This window comes from Solanum dulcamara, chromosome 5 (genome assembly GCF_947179165.1).
Source record: "Solanum dulcamara chromosome 5, daSolDulc1.2, whole genome shotgun sequence".
Taxonomy (NCBI): Eukaryota; Viridiplantae; Streptophyta; class Magnoliopsida; order Solanales; family Solanaceae; genus Solanum; species Solanum dulcamara.
The window spans coordinates 64,245,955-64,262,772 of record NC_077241.1 but is presented as its reverse complement, the minus strand read 5'-3'; the positions used below and the strand labels follow the sequence as shown (position 1 = coordinate 64,262,772).

Below are 16,818 nucleotides of genomic sequence, written 5' to 3'. Positions count from 1 at the left end.
TTTGTCTTTGGCACAAAATTTTTAAAGTATTATTTTGCCCCTACGACCTTTCTTGTTCTTTTCTAGTTTTCCTTTTGTATATCTATTAATTAATAATTCATTTTCTGATTTTGGATTTTTTTTGGAGACAAAAATAAGATATCTGTCTTGTAGTAGATAGTCATCCTTATATCACTGCAGCAATGTCGGATGAAAAAAAGATGCATGTGGCCAAAAATACAAGATTTTTTGTTAATTTTTTTTATTAATAATCTTTGAGATAGATAATGTAAAATAATGTGAGGAATCATAATCGTGGTGCAGTGATGAGGTTGTTTCATCCTTAATTAAATATCTCGATTTTGAGTTCTAAAAATAAAAAAAAATCTTGTTGAAAGCGTTATTCTTGAATGGATCCTGCAGTGCGCGGTTTGAATTTAATCGGAATTTTGCGGACTCCGAACACCAAATGAAAAATAAAAAAATAAAAAAAGAATGTGAGCAGCTTGGGGTCAAGCTACCTGTTTAGTCATTCCAAGTTCCTCACATAGTTAAATATTTTATTTTGTATTTTAATGATAAAGTATTTGATTATTTCCACTATTTATAATTAATAATTTTATTTTAATTTATTTATCTTATTTTTATTTTTATTATGTTATATATTTAAATTACAAAAAAATTATACTATAAATTACAATAATTAACAAGTTAAAATATTTTTTACTCTATATTATAGGCCTCAATGTGAGGAGCTTGGGGTCAACCTACCTGATTAGTCATCCCATGCTTCTCTCACATAATTAAATGTTTTATTTTGTGTTTTAATAATAAACTATCTGATCATTTTCAATATATATTTAGTAATTTTGTTTTAATTTATTTGTCTTATTTTAATTTTTAGTATGTTATATATTTAAATTATGAAAAAATTATACTATAAATTATAATAATTAACAAGTTAAAATATTTTTAAAACATATTAAAATTTTGATGTCTCAAAATTTATATGTGCCGCATGAATTGGGACAGATGGAGTAACATACATTATTTTTAAATTATATAAAAAAATAGTGTAAATCATAATAATTAACAACTTAAATTATATAAAAATCAGAAGATAGCCACATATTTTTAGACAAATGGAGTAGCATATAAATTAAGACAAATGGAATAACACATATTGGACTACTTAGGATTAGTCAGAGAATTGTCCAATTTGTCCTTATACTTCAATTTCCTCTATTAATTTAATTGACAATCCTAATTTTTTTTGTGCCGCATAAATTAAGATAAATAAAATAACATATATTTGACCCGTGCTTACACGGGTGATTATATCTAGTCAGTAGTATATGGATGAAAAGCTTAAAGTCGTAATAAAAGATTATAAAATAGGCCAAAAAGATGGACAATTTCTTTCTTTTACTAGATATAGGAACGCCCGTACTAGCATGGGCCAAATAGTTATTTTTGATATTTTAATTTATATGATACTGATGAAATTTAGAGAGTCGTCCAAACTTTTATTTAAGTTATTAATTATTGTAATTTTTCGTATTTTTAATTTTTTTAAATAATCTACATTATTTCTCTGTCCCAATTTAAGTAACACAGATAAAATTTCAAGAGTCAATAAATTTTTTATGTCTTTTAAATATTTTAAGTTGTTAATTATTGTGATATATAATTTTTTAATGTAATTTGTAAGTAATATATCCAATTTTATGTGGTATTGATTAAATATTTTGAGTCAACCAAATTTTGTATGACTTTTAAATATTTAAAGTTGTTAATTATTGTGATTTATATAACTTTTTAGAATATTTTAAAATAATATATGTGACTTCCTCTATCCCAATTTATGTAGCACCGATAAAATTTTGAGAGTCATCCATCTTTTTTATATATATCTTTAAATATTTTAAGTTATTAATTATTGTGATTTATAGTATTTTTAAAGTAATTTTCAACTATGTAACAAACTAAAAGGAAAAGTAAGACAAACAAATAAAAATGAAGAAAGTAAAAAAGCTTCATAAAAACCCTCGGCTAGAGGCAGATAAGTCGACAAAGAGATGCCTATTTCTGGTTTCAATTTATGTGACGTGGTTTGATTTGGCATTAAATTTAAAAATATAATATTTTTTTGAAAGTTATAATTTAAAATAAATTATAAATATTTGTGTGGCTATAAATTATTCTATTATGAAATAAAATGGACATATTTTTTTCATTGATTCAAGTAATAATTTTTCATTTCTAAAAATTTCTTTAAATTTAATCAACAAATTATTTAATTTTAATATTGAGAAAAGACTGTTAAATTGTTTAAGAAATACACAAGTAAGAAATAGTGAGAATTGTTGGGGACGTGACACGTGATGGTATGGCTTATTGTGTGGTGGAAGAGTTTGGTACACTTTTTATAAGGTTGTACAAATTTACTACTTTCACATCAGCCAAATCTGAAAATTATTTATGGTCTCTGGGATAAATAAACTTATTATATATTCTTATTATTAAAAAATAAAACTTAGAATTTTTTTCATTCTTAATTAGTAAATATTGGTAACAACTGATGTTCCCTACTATGTACAATTCCACGTGTCATTTTTTCCAAAAATGATATTGTAACCAACAAAAAGTTGATAAAAAACAAAGCTATGAGCCTAATTGGATAAAATAAAATAGAATAGAATAAAATCTAAGTTGTTTAGAATATCACACATTAAATAAAATGAAATAGAATCAGCTAAATTAACTCTAATTGGATTTCAGATTGAATTAACCAGTCAAGGGTCTTTAATACCTTTTGAATTAATTAAATCTAAGTTGTTTAGATTTTAGAATTGATCACATTAACTTCTTTTGGCGGTGCTTGCAGCATCATGTCTCTTTCTTGATTGACTTTTGAAAATGCTAACATAACACCAAAATCGTTTAATAAAATTCATAGGATTTTGTCCCAAATTAGATGGTTTTTTTTCTCACACATATATACAACAACAACAACCCAATAAAATCCCACAATGTGGATTTTGGGAGGGTAGAGTGTACGCAGACCTTACTCCTACCAAGGTAGGACGGTTGTTTTCGAAAGACCCTCGGCTCAAGAAAAGCATAAAAAGGGGTCAGATAAGGTTAAGAAATTCAAAGTGATATAGGAAAATAAATAATGAAAGCGTCACAGATAGAATAGAGTAATCAAAATATAGAAAGTAATAAATAATACCAGAAATACCAGAAATGAGAGCATAAAAAATTGTAATGTGCTAATGCGCCTACGAATAAGGAAGAATAATGAGACTATGTACTAGCCTTCTACCCTAATATGAGTCCTCCACACCTTCCTATCTAAGGTCATGTCCTCGGTAAGTTGTAACTGCGTCATGTCATGTCTAATCACCTCTCCCCAATACTTCTTCGGCCTGCCCCTACCTTTTCTGTAACCATCCATGCCCAACCTCTCACACCTCCTCACTGGGGCATCTGTGTCACTCCTCTTCACATGCCCAAACCATTTCAGTCGCATTTTCCGCATCTTATCTTCCACCGAGGCTACTCTCACCTTGTCCCGAATAGCCTCATTTCTAATCCTGTCGCTCCTGGTGTGGCCACACATCCATCTCAACATTCTCATCTCTGACAACTTTCATCTTTTGAATGTGAGAGATCTTAACTGGCCAACACTCTGCCCCATACAACATAGCCGGTCTAACTACCACTTTGTAGAACTTGCCCTTAAGTTGTGGTGACACATTTTTGTCGCATAACACTCCGGAAGCGAGCCTCAATTTCATCCGCTATATATATATATATATATATACATGTATTTGGTGACAAGAAAACTCGCAACTATTCTTTAGATGTACACCGTGTGAATCTCATTTTGTGTGATACTTCATAAATTATATAAGAGGGATAAAACATATTAGACAATTTTTGTATAATGAACTAGATTCAGAAGGTCGATTCCTTATCTTCACAGACAAAGTTGAAACCTCCATCAGAAAAGTATCAAGCCAAACCATTTGAGCCGCCAAGTAAATTTACTTGTCTAGTTTGAAATTTGTATCTTTTTTAAGAAGAATGATTGATATGAATATTTTGTCATAATAATTTTAAAAATAAGTAATTAATTATAAGGATAAATATGAAAAAAAATAATAATGAAAACGGAATAGTAAACGGAGAAAATAATTTTTTTCCGTCAATATTATATATAGTAAAGTTGTGGCGTAATGTGCATAAAAGAATGAAGAAGAAAAAGAAAGAGCATTATTAGGAGACAAAGGTACACGTGAGATGACTTTTAAGCCCCAAGAATTTGAGTGTTCAAGTTTGTGGCTTAATTAAATAGAGTCGGCTATTTGTCATTTTCTACCTGTCGTGACAGAAATAGATGCACAAGTATAATATAAATAGCCAATACAGCAGACTGATTGAACTTAGACGAAAACTATATATATATAAATATAAGAGGCATGATAGTATACCTACCAAAAAGAGAGAAGAAAAAGAACAAGTGGAAAATTTAGGTCACATTCTACTTATTTTTTATTTTTTATTATTTAATATTTAATATTTATATTGAAACACGATTATTTTGAATTAATCTTCCACTTAATATATTCAAAATATTTAGTAAATTTCTCTAATTAAAAGAAGTGTTTTTTTTCACTTTGAGGTTACCGTAAAAAATAGATATTTAGTACTTTACTATTGGAAGGCTATCTTTTCCACATTTTGATTGAAAAAAGATATGTAATTCAGGTAAAAAAATCTAGTATACTCTTGGTGTAAAGTGGCTCCAAATAGCCTATTTTTCTTTTAAAATTTTTCCTCGAAAACATAATTATTACTATTACACTTTAGAAGAATTTAAGAGTGTATTTTACTCATGTTGCAAGATCGAAGTTGTATTTAAGTTCAGTTAATCAATAAAAGAGTGCTTTTAAGGCTATCAATAATTTGAGGATGAAACTAATAATTTACGAGTTTAGAGGTGTTCTCAATACTTTTATTATTTACTTATTTTAAAATATGAAAAAAATAATAATCTAACAATTCACTTATTTTAAAATGTTGGGAGGAGGTAATATGGAATAAAGATATCATTAAAATTGCAGGAAGTTTTGCATGCATGAACATATGCAAGTGAACATGTATGCACATGGGGAGTACTTAATTGCTTAGATTTTGCAATCATAACTAACAATAAACATTTATGTGGGGAATATAGAGTGTTAAATATGTTAGGTCATGCTAAGTACTCGTCACCACTTCAATGCCACATTTGAAGTGGGGTTGTATGTATGTCAAGGGGAAATGAATGCTCCATTTACTTAAACTAGAAATGTGACATATTACCAAACAAATAATGTTATTCCTGACGTGGCGTGCGTCTTTATTTGTCCAGTATTAATTTGATATATTTCTTATAAAAATAATAAATAAAATGAAATTTTATAATATTTTTCTTTAAATATTATAAAATCAATATTTAGAGAAATGATGGTAGTTATTAATAAGGACAAATTGTCCATTTTTCTCACTTCAAAATTCATTTTAAAATTCAATATTTTGAGAAATGCATTCGGAATGACAATCTTTTCTTTTTTCTACGAATTCTTTTCTTTTGCTTATCCATTTCTTTCCCTTGTACTTCCTTAGTTTTTATTTATATGTCATTATTTTAAATTTTATGTGCATTAAGAAACTAAGTAAATTTATTATTTTATCTTTATTTAATATTTTTTTGAAGTCAAAATTTTTATTAATGAACATGAATTAATTAATTTTAATTAATTAATTTGACCAACGGACATGAATTATTTATTTAGTTTTTCTATGTTGGTCAAATATATATTTTCAAGAGTAATAACGCACAAGGGTAAAATAGAAAGAATAATGTCATTTATGTATTGATTTTGTAAAATGACAAATATTAAGGATCATCTGTTTTTTTGTAAGGACGACATATAAATAGAAACGGAGAGAATAATTCATTTTTAAAATTTTATTCATTCAATACCATATATATTGATTTTCTTCTCTTAGGCCTGTCGGTTATATTTTTTTCCTAGGAAATGGATTATTTGTTTGCTGGAAAAACTTTCACGTTGAAGCAGCCGGAGCCCGGACCCCAGGGCGATGTCAATTGTGGAATTTCTGTGCTTGGTATGAAGGAAAATAAATGATTTTTTTTTTATTTTTTTTTGAGTTTGGTAAGTAAGCAAAAAAATATTATTTCAAAAGTATTTATATGTAATTTAGCAAAATACTATACGGGCAGAATAGGGTAGAGAGCGGGTAGAGAGCAGGGGTTCGAGGGTGGTAGTGGAATGTTTGGTGGGTGAAAGCAGACAATGAACTTACAGTATCACTTATGAAATTTATTTTCTTCATTTTTAAGAAATTTATTTTCCTTCTCGAAAATATTTTGACCTCCCAAACATGAGAAAATTTAAAAACATTTTCCAAATAGTGTTTTCCTTCAAACCAAGCACACTTCGAATCAATTTTTTTTGGGGAAAACTACACAAAATGAACCCTTTAAACAAACTATTTACCACCCTACACCCCACCTCAAAATAATTCCTTCCGGTACCCATTTGGCCCAAACTAATTACCCCTGTACCCCTTTTAATTATTTTTAAATTCGCGCGCTGACGTCATCTCCCTACATGATACCGATATGGTATCAATGTACCGATAGAGTATCACAGAGGATTAAACTCAGTCGTACATGATACCGATATGGTATCAACATACCGACAGAGTATCACAAAAAATATATTTACTAATTAATTTAATAAATAAGATTGTGATTTTAATAATTCTCTTAATTATTTTATTTTTATTTTTTAAAAAAGAGCTCAATCCTATATGATACTGATAAGGTATCAAGATATTGTTATGGTATCATTGAGTATTTTAAAAGTGTCTCATTAAGGATTTTCAATATCATGATAATATATGAATATATTGTGGTAGTATCATTCATGTAATATTGAATGACTTAGGAAAATCTTTATGATACCATCACAGTATATATATATATATATATTATGATGGTATTATTCAACATTTGTATGAAACGATCCTTAATGATACCATGCCAGTATATGGTGATTTCATGGATATGTAGCTGAAGGATTGAAGTAGATATCAGTTATACCATGACAATATATAGACATATTGTGGTGGTAAGCAGCCTCAATGATACTATATCAGTATATTGATATTGCGACAATATCTTGATCGGAAATCTCACGCTTTGAGGGTATAAATCATAAAAGGATATGTCTATAATTATTTTTACTTATATAGGGCATGGACTTAATTCTTCCTCTCTTTTTTTCCCCTGTTATTCTCAAAAGAAATCCCACACTTGGCTTTTCAATCTTTTCCAAACAATCTTTTCCAAACAATTATAAAGGATAACAATTCTGTTGGAACAAAATTCTCAACTTTTGTACTCCAGTAAACAAGGAAAATAACTTTGTTAAACAATTGCTGCATCTGGTTCTTAGTTTTGGTGGAGAAAGCTTTATGATTCTGTGATTATTTGTTCCTTCTTTCTGTAGACTGTTAAGAAGTAACGGAAAGAATGAAAAGAGGCAAAATAATTTTGCACAAATCCTACAGTTTGTTGTCATTTTCTCATTCATTACTTTCTTAAACTAATTGAGGTTACAGAGGAAAGGGTGCTGGGGTATGGGAATGAGCAAAGCCTACAAAGTGGGGAACTGAAAGGACTATGAAAGTAAAGAAGAAAACAAATACGAGTTTGGAACTAGGACCCCACAAAACGAATTCTTTTTTTACGACAAATCCACAATGCTTAAACTTAAACAAAATGAAAAGGTAAAGCAAAATTAGGTTCCAGGATGTATAATACTCAGAAACACCAATAAAACCTGTCAAACCAGAGTACTATGGGAGTTCTGGTGAAAATGTATGTCCCATATGAAGAAATATAGGTTTACAACGATAAAGCCCACAGGATGACTACCTTGAAGTATTGGATCATAGAAGCAAACAAACATCCTGTTATTTCTATCTCCACCACGGAGATCTACAAGCAGTACAGTAGTTATTCTCAATGGAAAAAGTTTAAAGGGAGATGAGATTTCTTTAAGGAAGTGTACGCTGATAAAGAGGCAAAGCTCCCAAAGCCTCACGTTCTGCACTCTCCCTTTTAACCTGCAAATTATACAAACCAAGTGCATTAATGACCACTCTAGTGAAGGCATTAAGAGCTCGGAACATAAGTCAGAAAATGAGCGTGAAGTATGATTGTCCTGAATCTACAGTGATCATATAGAGCCATAGAAGACATACAGTATGGACCAAGTGCCCAAAATGCCATCCAAAAAAGGAAAAGAAAAAACTAGACAGCAAGGAAGGGGAGCAGCTAGTCAATGTTTTACATGCACATTTTGCAGGTTACTGAAATGAAACAAATAATGCAGAGAAGAAGATGTGAAGTGGCTCCACCAAAACAAAAAACAAGACCGCTTTTACTCTAGGCACATGGATCACAAGAAAATTTAAGGCACATTCAGGGACCAAAAAAGTGACCATTGGAAGCAGATTCAAATAAAAGCTTCAAACTCAATTAAGAGATTGATGAACATCTGATGCCTCAAGTTGACATGATGAGCAGTGACGTATTCTCATGGAAACTGGAAACACAACTGAACCATCCAGAGCTTAAACCAGAAATAGGAAATGAAAACTTACAAGAGCCAGCATTTCCTGAAGATAGCTCCTAAATGGTGTTTGCATTGCCTGCAAGAGTTGGTTAAAACTTTATGAATACTGAACAAGTTAAATACCGACATCAGTATCTAGTTCAGTTAATATTAGAATAAGGAACAATCAAAGCATTCCCAACCCAATAGATGGTTATAATCAACCGCTCCCTGCTCTCCAAATCCAAACAATCCCCCCAAAACCAAATGCACTTTTCACAATTGCTCTACTTTCTTCTTTAACACCCTGAGAGAAGGTCGAACGTTCAATCCTTTCTTCCAGAAAGGATCAATATGAAGGCAAAGAGGGAAAAAAACAAGATTATGGACTTTCAAGAGTATCAGACTTTCACAATATACAGAGCGGAGATGATCTTTGCCATTAACACCAACATGGATTATACATTGCCTGCAAATTTGGTTAAACTTTAATGAACATCTACCTCAGTTAATATTAGAATAAGGATCAATCATAATTTTCCCAACCCAATGGATGATTATAATCAACTGCTCCTTGCTTCTTTCAAAACAATCCCAAAAAATACATGGAATTTGTCTCAAACAACCTACCAATTGAGATGGTTCAATTGCCTTTGAAAGTGTAAAACCATGGTGAATGGAGATGTTAAAAGGAGACGAGGTAGACTCAAAATCTCATGAAAGTAAGTTGTCTCAAAGACCTACACTCATGGAATCCATGCAAACTTGGCAAAAAATAGGGTATAAACCAACAAAAATAACTATGCCACAAACCCAAAATAGTTGCACAGATTCCAAAAGACAGGATATAATTGAAGAAAAATATCCACAAGGCTATAACAATTAGTTGAGAAAATATGTTTTAGTCATGTTAGTATATTTTTTATAAGACTGCTTTTTACGAGTACTTTAGCCTTGTCATAAATCTATATAGCAGTACAAAATAGAAACTTCTAGTAGTTATTATTTTGCATAATTGGCTTGACAAGAGTTCAAACAGAAAAATCATGATTATTAAAGATGTTTTATAAACGCCATATTGAGGGATCATCTAAATTAGTTAATTCCTCTGGACACATAGTAAACAACACTGATTGCTCAATAATTGGCATATAAGGTGGTATGGATAAACAGGGAACCGAAAAGAGAGGCAAGAAAGGATCAAAGAAGAATATCAATCTTCATGTTTCCTTCTCCTCCCAATTTTTGTCGGTTCTCTTTTTTAGGGGGTTGAATCTTTTTCTTTCCCCCTGTGTGGGGTTTTGGGTGGGATGGGGGTATTGTTTTAAATAGAAGAAGGTGAACTTCGCAAAAGTGCTTATTTGATTGGGAAGTCTTGTTCGCTAAACAATCGACTAACTAAACTCATGTTTGTTTAGTCAATTCAATCCACATATAGAATCGGGGGCAAATGCCTTCTATTCACCCCACAGTTGGGAATTAATGATTGGTTGGGACTTCCGACTCCAAGCCTGCAGGGGTGGAAGAAAAACCGCTAATATGATTTCACCACCTCTGCTTCCTCCATCTACGAGTTCGCCTTAAAAAACACATTGACAACCCTCTCATTACCCTCCTGCCATCAATCAAACAATGAAATCTAATTGCTACAGTTTCTCTCTCATGGAACAGAAGATCTAGAGATAATTTTCTTCCCTTATTATATAATTATTGCAAATAAAGAATAAGATCGTTAACCAACTCATAACACCAAATTTTACACTAAAATGGTGTTGACGCCATTTTAGTGTAAACTAACTCCAATGCACTACTAAAAAATAATATTCTTTTTATATTCTTCTCTCTCTTCAATATTACATTATTATTTTTTATTTTATTAATATTTTCAAAAATGTTATATAATACAAATAATAATAAAACAATGAAAAAGTGATTTGATGTTGATGAATGTGTTTTGGTGAGACTCGTCATCAACACCAAATCACTTTTTTATTATTATTATATAACTTTAATCTAACATATTATAAATTGTATGTTTTATAAGTCCTAATATATCTAATTATTTTATTATGTAATATATTTATAATAATAATTAAATCTTAATTTTGGTGTATAATTTTTATAAGTTAATTTCGTATATATTATTTCTATATAAAATATAAGATACTTTTATTATAAATTATAATTATAATTGTATAAAAATAATAATATAATGTTGAAGAGAGAGAAGAATATAAAGACAATATTCCTTTTTTAGTGTAAAATTTAGTGTGGTGGATTGAAGTTGGGTCACTATTTTAGTGTAAACCAACTCCAACCCACTACACTAAATTTCACACTATCCTAGTGTTTAATAGTGTCACACCATACACAATTCATCAACACCAAGTATGTGTAAAATTTGATATTTTTCATCTCCAACCCAACACTAAATTTTACACTATTATAGTGTGTGAATAGTGTCACACCAAATATTCATCAACATCAATTGTATTCTAGATTATTTTTTTATCATATAACACTTTTCATTTAGATATTGTAATTATATGTTTTTAATTAAAGTCTCTAATATGCCTAACTATTTTTATGTGATAAGTTAATTTTATTATAAATTTTATATATATAGTAAATGATTATATAAGAAAAGAATATGAATTATATAAGGTGAATATGTAAAAAAAAGGGATGTTTTTTATGAGATAAGAAAATATAAATGAATTAAAAAATAATAATACAATAGTGAAGAGAGATAAAAATATAAAAGGAATACTCGTTTTTAGTGTAGTGCATTCGAATTGTAAACTTTGGTGTTATGGATAATAGTGTGAAATTTAGTGTTGGGTTGGAGATGAAAAACACCAAATTTTACACCAAAATAGAATTTGGTGTAAAATTTGGTGTTGGGTTGGAGATTCCCTAGTAAATCCAATAAACCTAAATCAAAAGAGCCCTACATAACATTCACGAAGTTTTTCTTTTATTTGAAATGATGCACAACAACGATTTTATATCTAATACACATAGCCTAAGGAATATTTAGGATGCTCACTAAGTTAAAAACATCCAACCTCACATAGAAGAGCTATCAAGGTATGATTCCCAAAAGTTTAATCATCAGCAGTGGCTACTGTTGTGTATTAGTTTAAGAAAGGTCTTCATTTATATGAGTCAACTAATAGTCTGTTTGACCAATCTTCTAAACTAAGCTTATTTTGACATATTTAAATGTTTCGCCTCCCAAAATCTTGGCCAAATGACAACAGATGCAACATCACCGCCTTCAAGTAAATGTTTTTGCTTTAGCTTGCTTTATCAACTCCTATCCCACCATTCGTTAGTACTTCTCTTTTGGTGACGAGAACAAAATAAGCAAATGAAAGAAGATGGCAAAGTAAAGAAGAGGGGAAGAAAGCACAGAGCACCCAAAGTGTTCTTCGATTGTTGCCATTTACATTACCAGGTGCACCAATGCTTCACGTGAGGAAATTACATATAATTCAATTTATCTTAAGTGCAGCATAAGAAGGGATTCTATTGAAGTACCTGGAGGTCCTCTGGGAGGTACTGGTGCTTCATGGAGAGGTCCATGGCACGCAGAAGGCGCTGGTTTCTGGCATCAACAATCTCCCTCGGAAGGCGATTAAGAGCTTCCTTCACGTCCAAATCATACATCGGATCATACAAATCATCGTATCTGAGCCCTTGTTTCACAAAAAAAAAACATAATGAAAAGTTAACAAGCAGCTCAAAAGCATAAGAACGTAGGTGATAGTGTAACTCAATCAGGATAATTGAAATGGTGATATTACTAAATGTTATTTTCTTCTCTTTTGTCAACTTGTTTTTATTTGTTTTATTTATTTAAGTTGCTGAACTATGCATCAAAAGTCTTTGGAATGATACTGTAAAATGATTCTTTTTGCAGAAGAAACAACACAAAATACTCTCTCGACTCCTTGATTCTAAACGGGAATCCTAACAACTTCTGGTTGGAGAAAACAAGCGATGAAGATTTTTGCTTTTGCACCAAACTTGATTGCTGTCAAGATAGCTGAAAAGGTGATATATATTAATGATATAGATGTTAATATATGTTTTTACAATTCTGACAAATGGTAGGGATATAATTATTACAAGGTCGTGTTAATTGACACCCTCAAGCACACACATAGCAAGAAGAATACCATCATCTTATGTTGGACGGAAACCATATCCAGATGAAATTTAAACACTCAAATTTAACTATTGGGTCAAGACTTCATTGTAGAAATCAAACACCTGAAATAATGACAAAGCCGTGAAAGTTGGTATACAAGAAAGTATAGATCACTAAATATCAATACCCCAAATGCTAGCATATGTATTTATGCGGATGAAAAAGAAATTATCAGAGAAATAGATAAAGTATATGAAATGTGCAAGCTGGACCAAAGAAAATAAAATCAGAACAATTACAAATGGCAATGAACATATGTACTAAAGGATAAATCCAAGGAAAATATACCAAGATTTCTACTTGGGGAAGTACAAGTCCATCAGTAAAAACGGCCCTAATGCTAGAATACATCACAATATACAGAATCAATAAGCAATTCAAAACACGAACAGCCTTGAAGGGAAAGAAACTAAACTACTTTTATGGTAGTAGTAGTAGTAGTAGTACAGTCCAACTTGCTACCTACCCAATCTTTGGCAAATGAGAATAAATCCCCTATGGTATCTGCGTGATTTATATCTATATTCCATAATTTTCACCCAATGAACAATTTTAACATTTGCAACAGATCTAATCATTACTGCGATTTTCAGCTAAATCAATTATTTTAGCAATTGCTTAAATCCGAACCAATTTCAATATAACATGTATGGCAATAGAGATGAATAGATCTACATAATAATTGTTTTACCGTAATTACGGAGGCGAGAGGAGAGAGTTTTCATATGGATGGCGGCGAGAGGGTTCTTCTTGGGATCCACGAGCCATCTGGAGAAGGACGATGCCATGTTCGATCGCTATTTCTCTATGCGATTAAAGATTAGGGATTTTCTTTTTCTGGATTGGTCTGAGGTCTCGGCTTATATATACTAACTACTAGGGCGCTTTGGGGAACTTTTACGCGTTTGCCCATACAATTTTTTTTTTAGGGGTGGACCTTCGATTTTTTGTTTCGATTTTGCTAAAGTTTATTTTGGTTCTTCGGTGTTTTATTTTGAAAAAGTATGCACTATATTTTGAATCAAACTAGATTGGTTCTGTTCAATTTTTTCAAATTCAGTTCGATTTATTTCATTATTTTTAAAATGATTTTTTGATGCAAATGAAAAATAAAAAGGACATAAAATAGTTTATAATTCACACTCTGTCTTTTAAGTTATAAATTATATTAGTTGTTGTTCACACTTCACTGCCCAAATAGTCATTAACTAATAAATAATAGTTTACAATTCACACTCTGTCTTTTAAGTTATAAATTATATTAGTTGTTGTTCACACTTCACTGCCCAAATAGTCATTAACTAATAAATAATAATATCAATTAGCTGTTCACACTTCAAAGTAACAACTAATAACATAAAGTAATAATATTGTGGAATTGAGTCAAAATATATAAGTAATAAAATTTAAATATTATTTTATATTTATTTAATAAAACTTTGGCGCAGTTACAACTTACCAAGGACATGACCTTAGAAAGTAGAGTGTAGAGGACCCACATTAAGGTAGAAGGCTAGTACATAGTCTCGTTATTCCTACTTATTAGTAAGCGCATTAGCGCACTATAATTTCTTGTGCTCTGATTTTTGTTATTATCTATCACTTTCTGTAATTTGATTATTTTATTTTATCTCTGTCGCTCTCGTTATTTGCTCTCCCATATATGCCTTATCTAACCTCTTTCTATGCTTTTATTGAGCCGAGGATCTTTCGGAAACAGCTGTTACCTTGGTAGGAGTAAGGTCTGCGTACACTTTACCCTCTCCAGACCCCACGTTGTGGGATTTCACTGGTTTGTTGTTGTTGTTAATAAAACTTTGGTTCTTCGGTGCACCGTGAAATTGTGATCCTAACAACGAACTGAAGTTTTTGAAAAAAAGAATCGACACCGAATTGAAACATCGAAGAACCAACACCGAAAAATTGAATTAGTGCGGTTCGATTCGATTTTTCGATATTTATGCCCACCCCTAATATGTAGACTTAGAAGCCATAAATCACAAATTTTTTAAAATAACGAGCGAGACAGATCTGAATTTAAAGTTATTGTTGATTACTAACACATTAAAACACACTAATGAATAAAGTAAAGGAGAAAAGCAATGATAATTTATAATTAAAAGCATGAGGATATACAAGTTAATACAATCTAATCCTAATAGGAAAGGCGGAATGAGGAGAGGAGCTGAAATCCGCGTAAGGAGAGGACCCAATAATCACACCACGAAGGTCAAAAAATATTAGGTCATGAATGAATTTTTTTACTTGTAACAATAACATTAAGGATCTCAATGTTTGTCAATACAATGCCAATGTTTAGAAGAAAAAAATGTATTTGAGCTATTAGATACCAAAGAATAAATATAATTTTTTTATGTCAAATTTCAGTCCACGTTAAATTGCCATCACAAAATTTCTAATTTTCTCTAACGTGATTTTATTTTACTTTCTATTTTTTGTGAGGCATGTTTGTTTAAAATATATTTTAGGACTACTTGGTTATTAATTCTCCTAATATTTCATACTATATATTTAGGACTCTTTAATTTTTAAAATATGTTTTGCCAAATTTCCATTTAAAAAAGAATAATAATTTTTTAAAACAAAAACTAAATTAGTTTAAAATTTTTAATCTATATCTATCTATCTTTATATAATAAAAGAGAGTAGATTGCAATGTGGTTAAGTCAAGTGGCAAGCTATGAAAAAACTACTTGGCAATTTTAAGACAAAGTTAATAGTAAACATTGTAATAAAATTTTTGAATTGAAAAAATAATAATATTTGAATTTAAAAATACATTAGATTTTTGAAAAAAATAAAAAAATAATTAATTTAAAAATAAAAATACACAATAGAAGAGTTCTAAATGAACTCTTACTTTTAGAACTTTTACTATTTCATAAATTCTCTTTTTTAGATACTATAAATATATTTAATTTATTTAAATTTAAATTTGGGAGTATGGGTAATTTCAAAAAATACAGTTCAATTAGAAAATTAAGGTTACGATTTATGTTTAATAATAACTTACAGAAATACGTATTTAAAAAAATTCATGACAAACTATTTCATAAACTTATCCTTAAGTTGTTATAAAATATATTTGATTACATTTGATTTAAATGTTAAATAAAAAATAAATATATAATAATAATAATAATAATAATAATAATAATAATAATAATAATAATAAAAGAGGAAAAAATAAAGAAAGAAAAGAAGAAGAAACTAGAGAAAAAAATAAAAAAAGAAAAGAAAAAGAAACGAGAAAACGAAGGAGAAAATGCAGGAAAATGATTGGTCCTCTTTTTATTCGGTCATTGTTAACTATAAGAAATATTTGGATTGTATTTTAAAAAAATAAAAATAAGAAAGAGTAATAACTAATATTCTTTTAACAGATGTGATGTTTGAATTTAAATTTAAATGAAATTTGAGTTGAAATGAAATTCTATTTTTTTTTGTTTTAATATTTTTATTTTCATATGTAGATGAGTGATAGTTATGGTATAGGCTAAATTGTTTTTCTACTATATCAAGGCCTGAAATTAGATAAGTTATATTTCTTATTCTAATTTTATTCGTTTAATTTTTCGATAAAAAAAATACATCTGATTATCTAAAGTCGTAAATGAAAAAACAAACTTTTTATTGAGAATTTTAGTCAAGCATTTAGCTTTTTAAATGTTAACTTTTGTCATTATTATAGCTCATGCGTGGCAGATCTCTCTGAATAACTTTCGAGGTATGTTGTTAATGTTTAATTTAACTTTTTAATTATTTTGTTATATTTAAAATTAAATTATTTCGATTAGTTATCTCAAAAATAGAAGTTCAACAAATATAAGGAAAAAAAATAAAGTGATACAATTAATTTGTTTAGAATTAGTGTAATTAATTTTGAATTACAATTGAAAA

The 16,818-nt window shown here is 29.6% G+C and overlaps 1 protein-coding gene across 1 annotated transcript; it reads right to left on the bottom strand.

The window, feature by feature from the left end:
* Positions 1-7,877: 7,877 nt before the first annotated feature.
* On the bottom strand, positions 7,878-13,749 carry LOC129889333 (cytochrome b-c1 complex subunit 7). The gene is made up of 4 exons (XM_055964592.1): positions 13,589-13,749; positions 12,225-12,382; positions 8,731-8,778; positions 7,878-8,190 (listed from the first exon to the last, which is right to left on the bottom strand). Exons 1-4 carry the CDS (start codon positions 13,683-13,685, stop codon positions 8,122-8,124), a joined length of 372 nt encoding a protein of 123 aa, XP_055820567.1. The 5' UTR covers positions 13,686-13,749; the 3' UTR covers positions 7,878-8,121.
* Between the last annotated feature and the right edge of the window lie 3,069 nt (positions 13,750-16,818).

Excerpts from the sequence above, each read along its gene's own strand:
- LOC129889333 (XM_055964592.1), bottom strand. The coding sequence starts at position 13,685 with ATGGCATCGTCCTTCTCCAGATGGCTCGTGGATCCCAAGAAGAACCCT. Across the intron at positions 12,383-13,588 it reads CTCTCGCCTCCGTAATTACG|GGCTCAGATACGATGATTTG; the intron begins GTAAAACAATTA and ends TTGTGAAACAAG. Across the intron at positions 8,191-8,730 it reads TTCAGGAAATGCTGGCTCTT|GTTAAAAGGGAGAGTGCAGA; the intron begins GTAAGTTTTCAT and ends TATAATTTGCAG.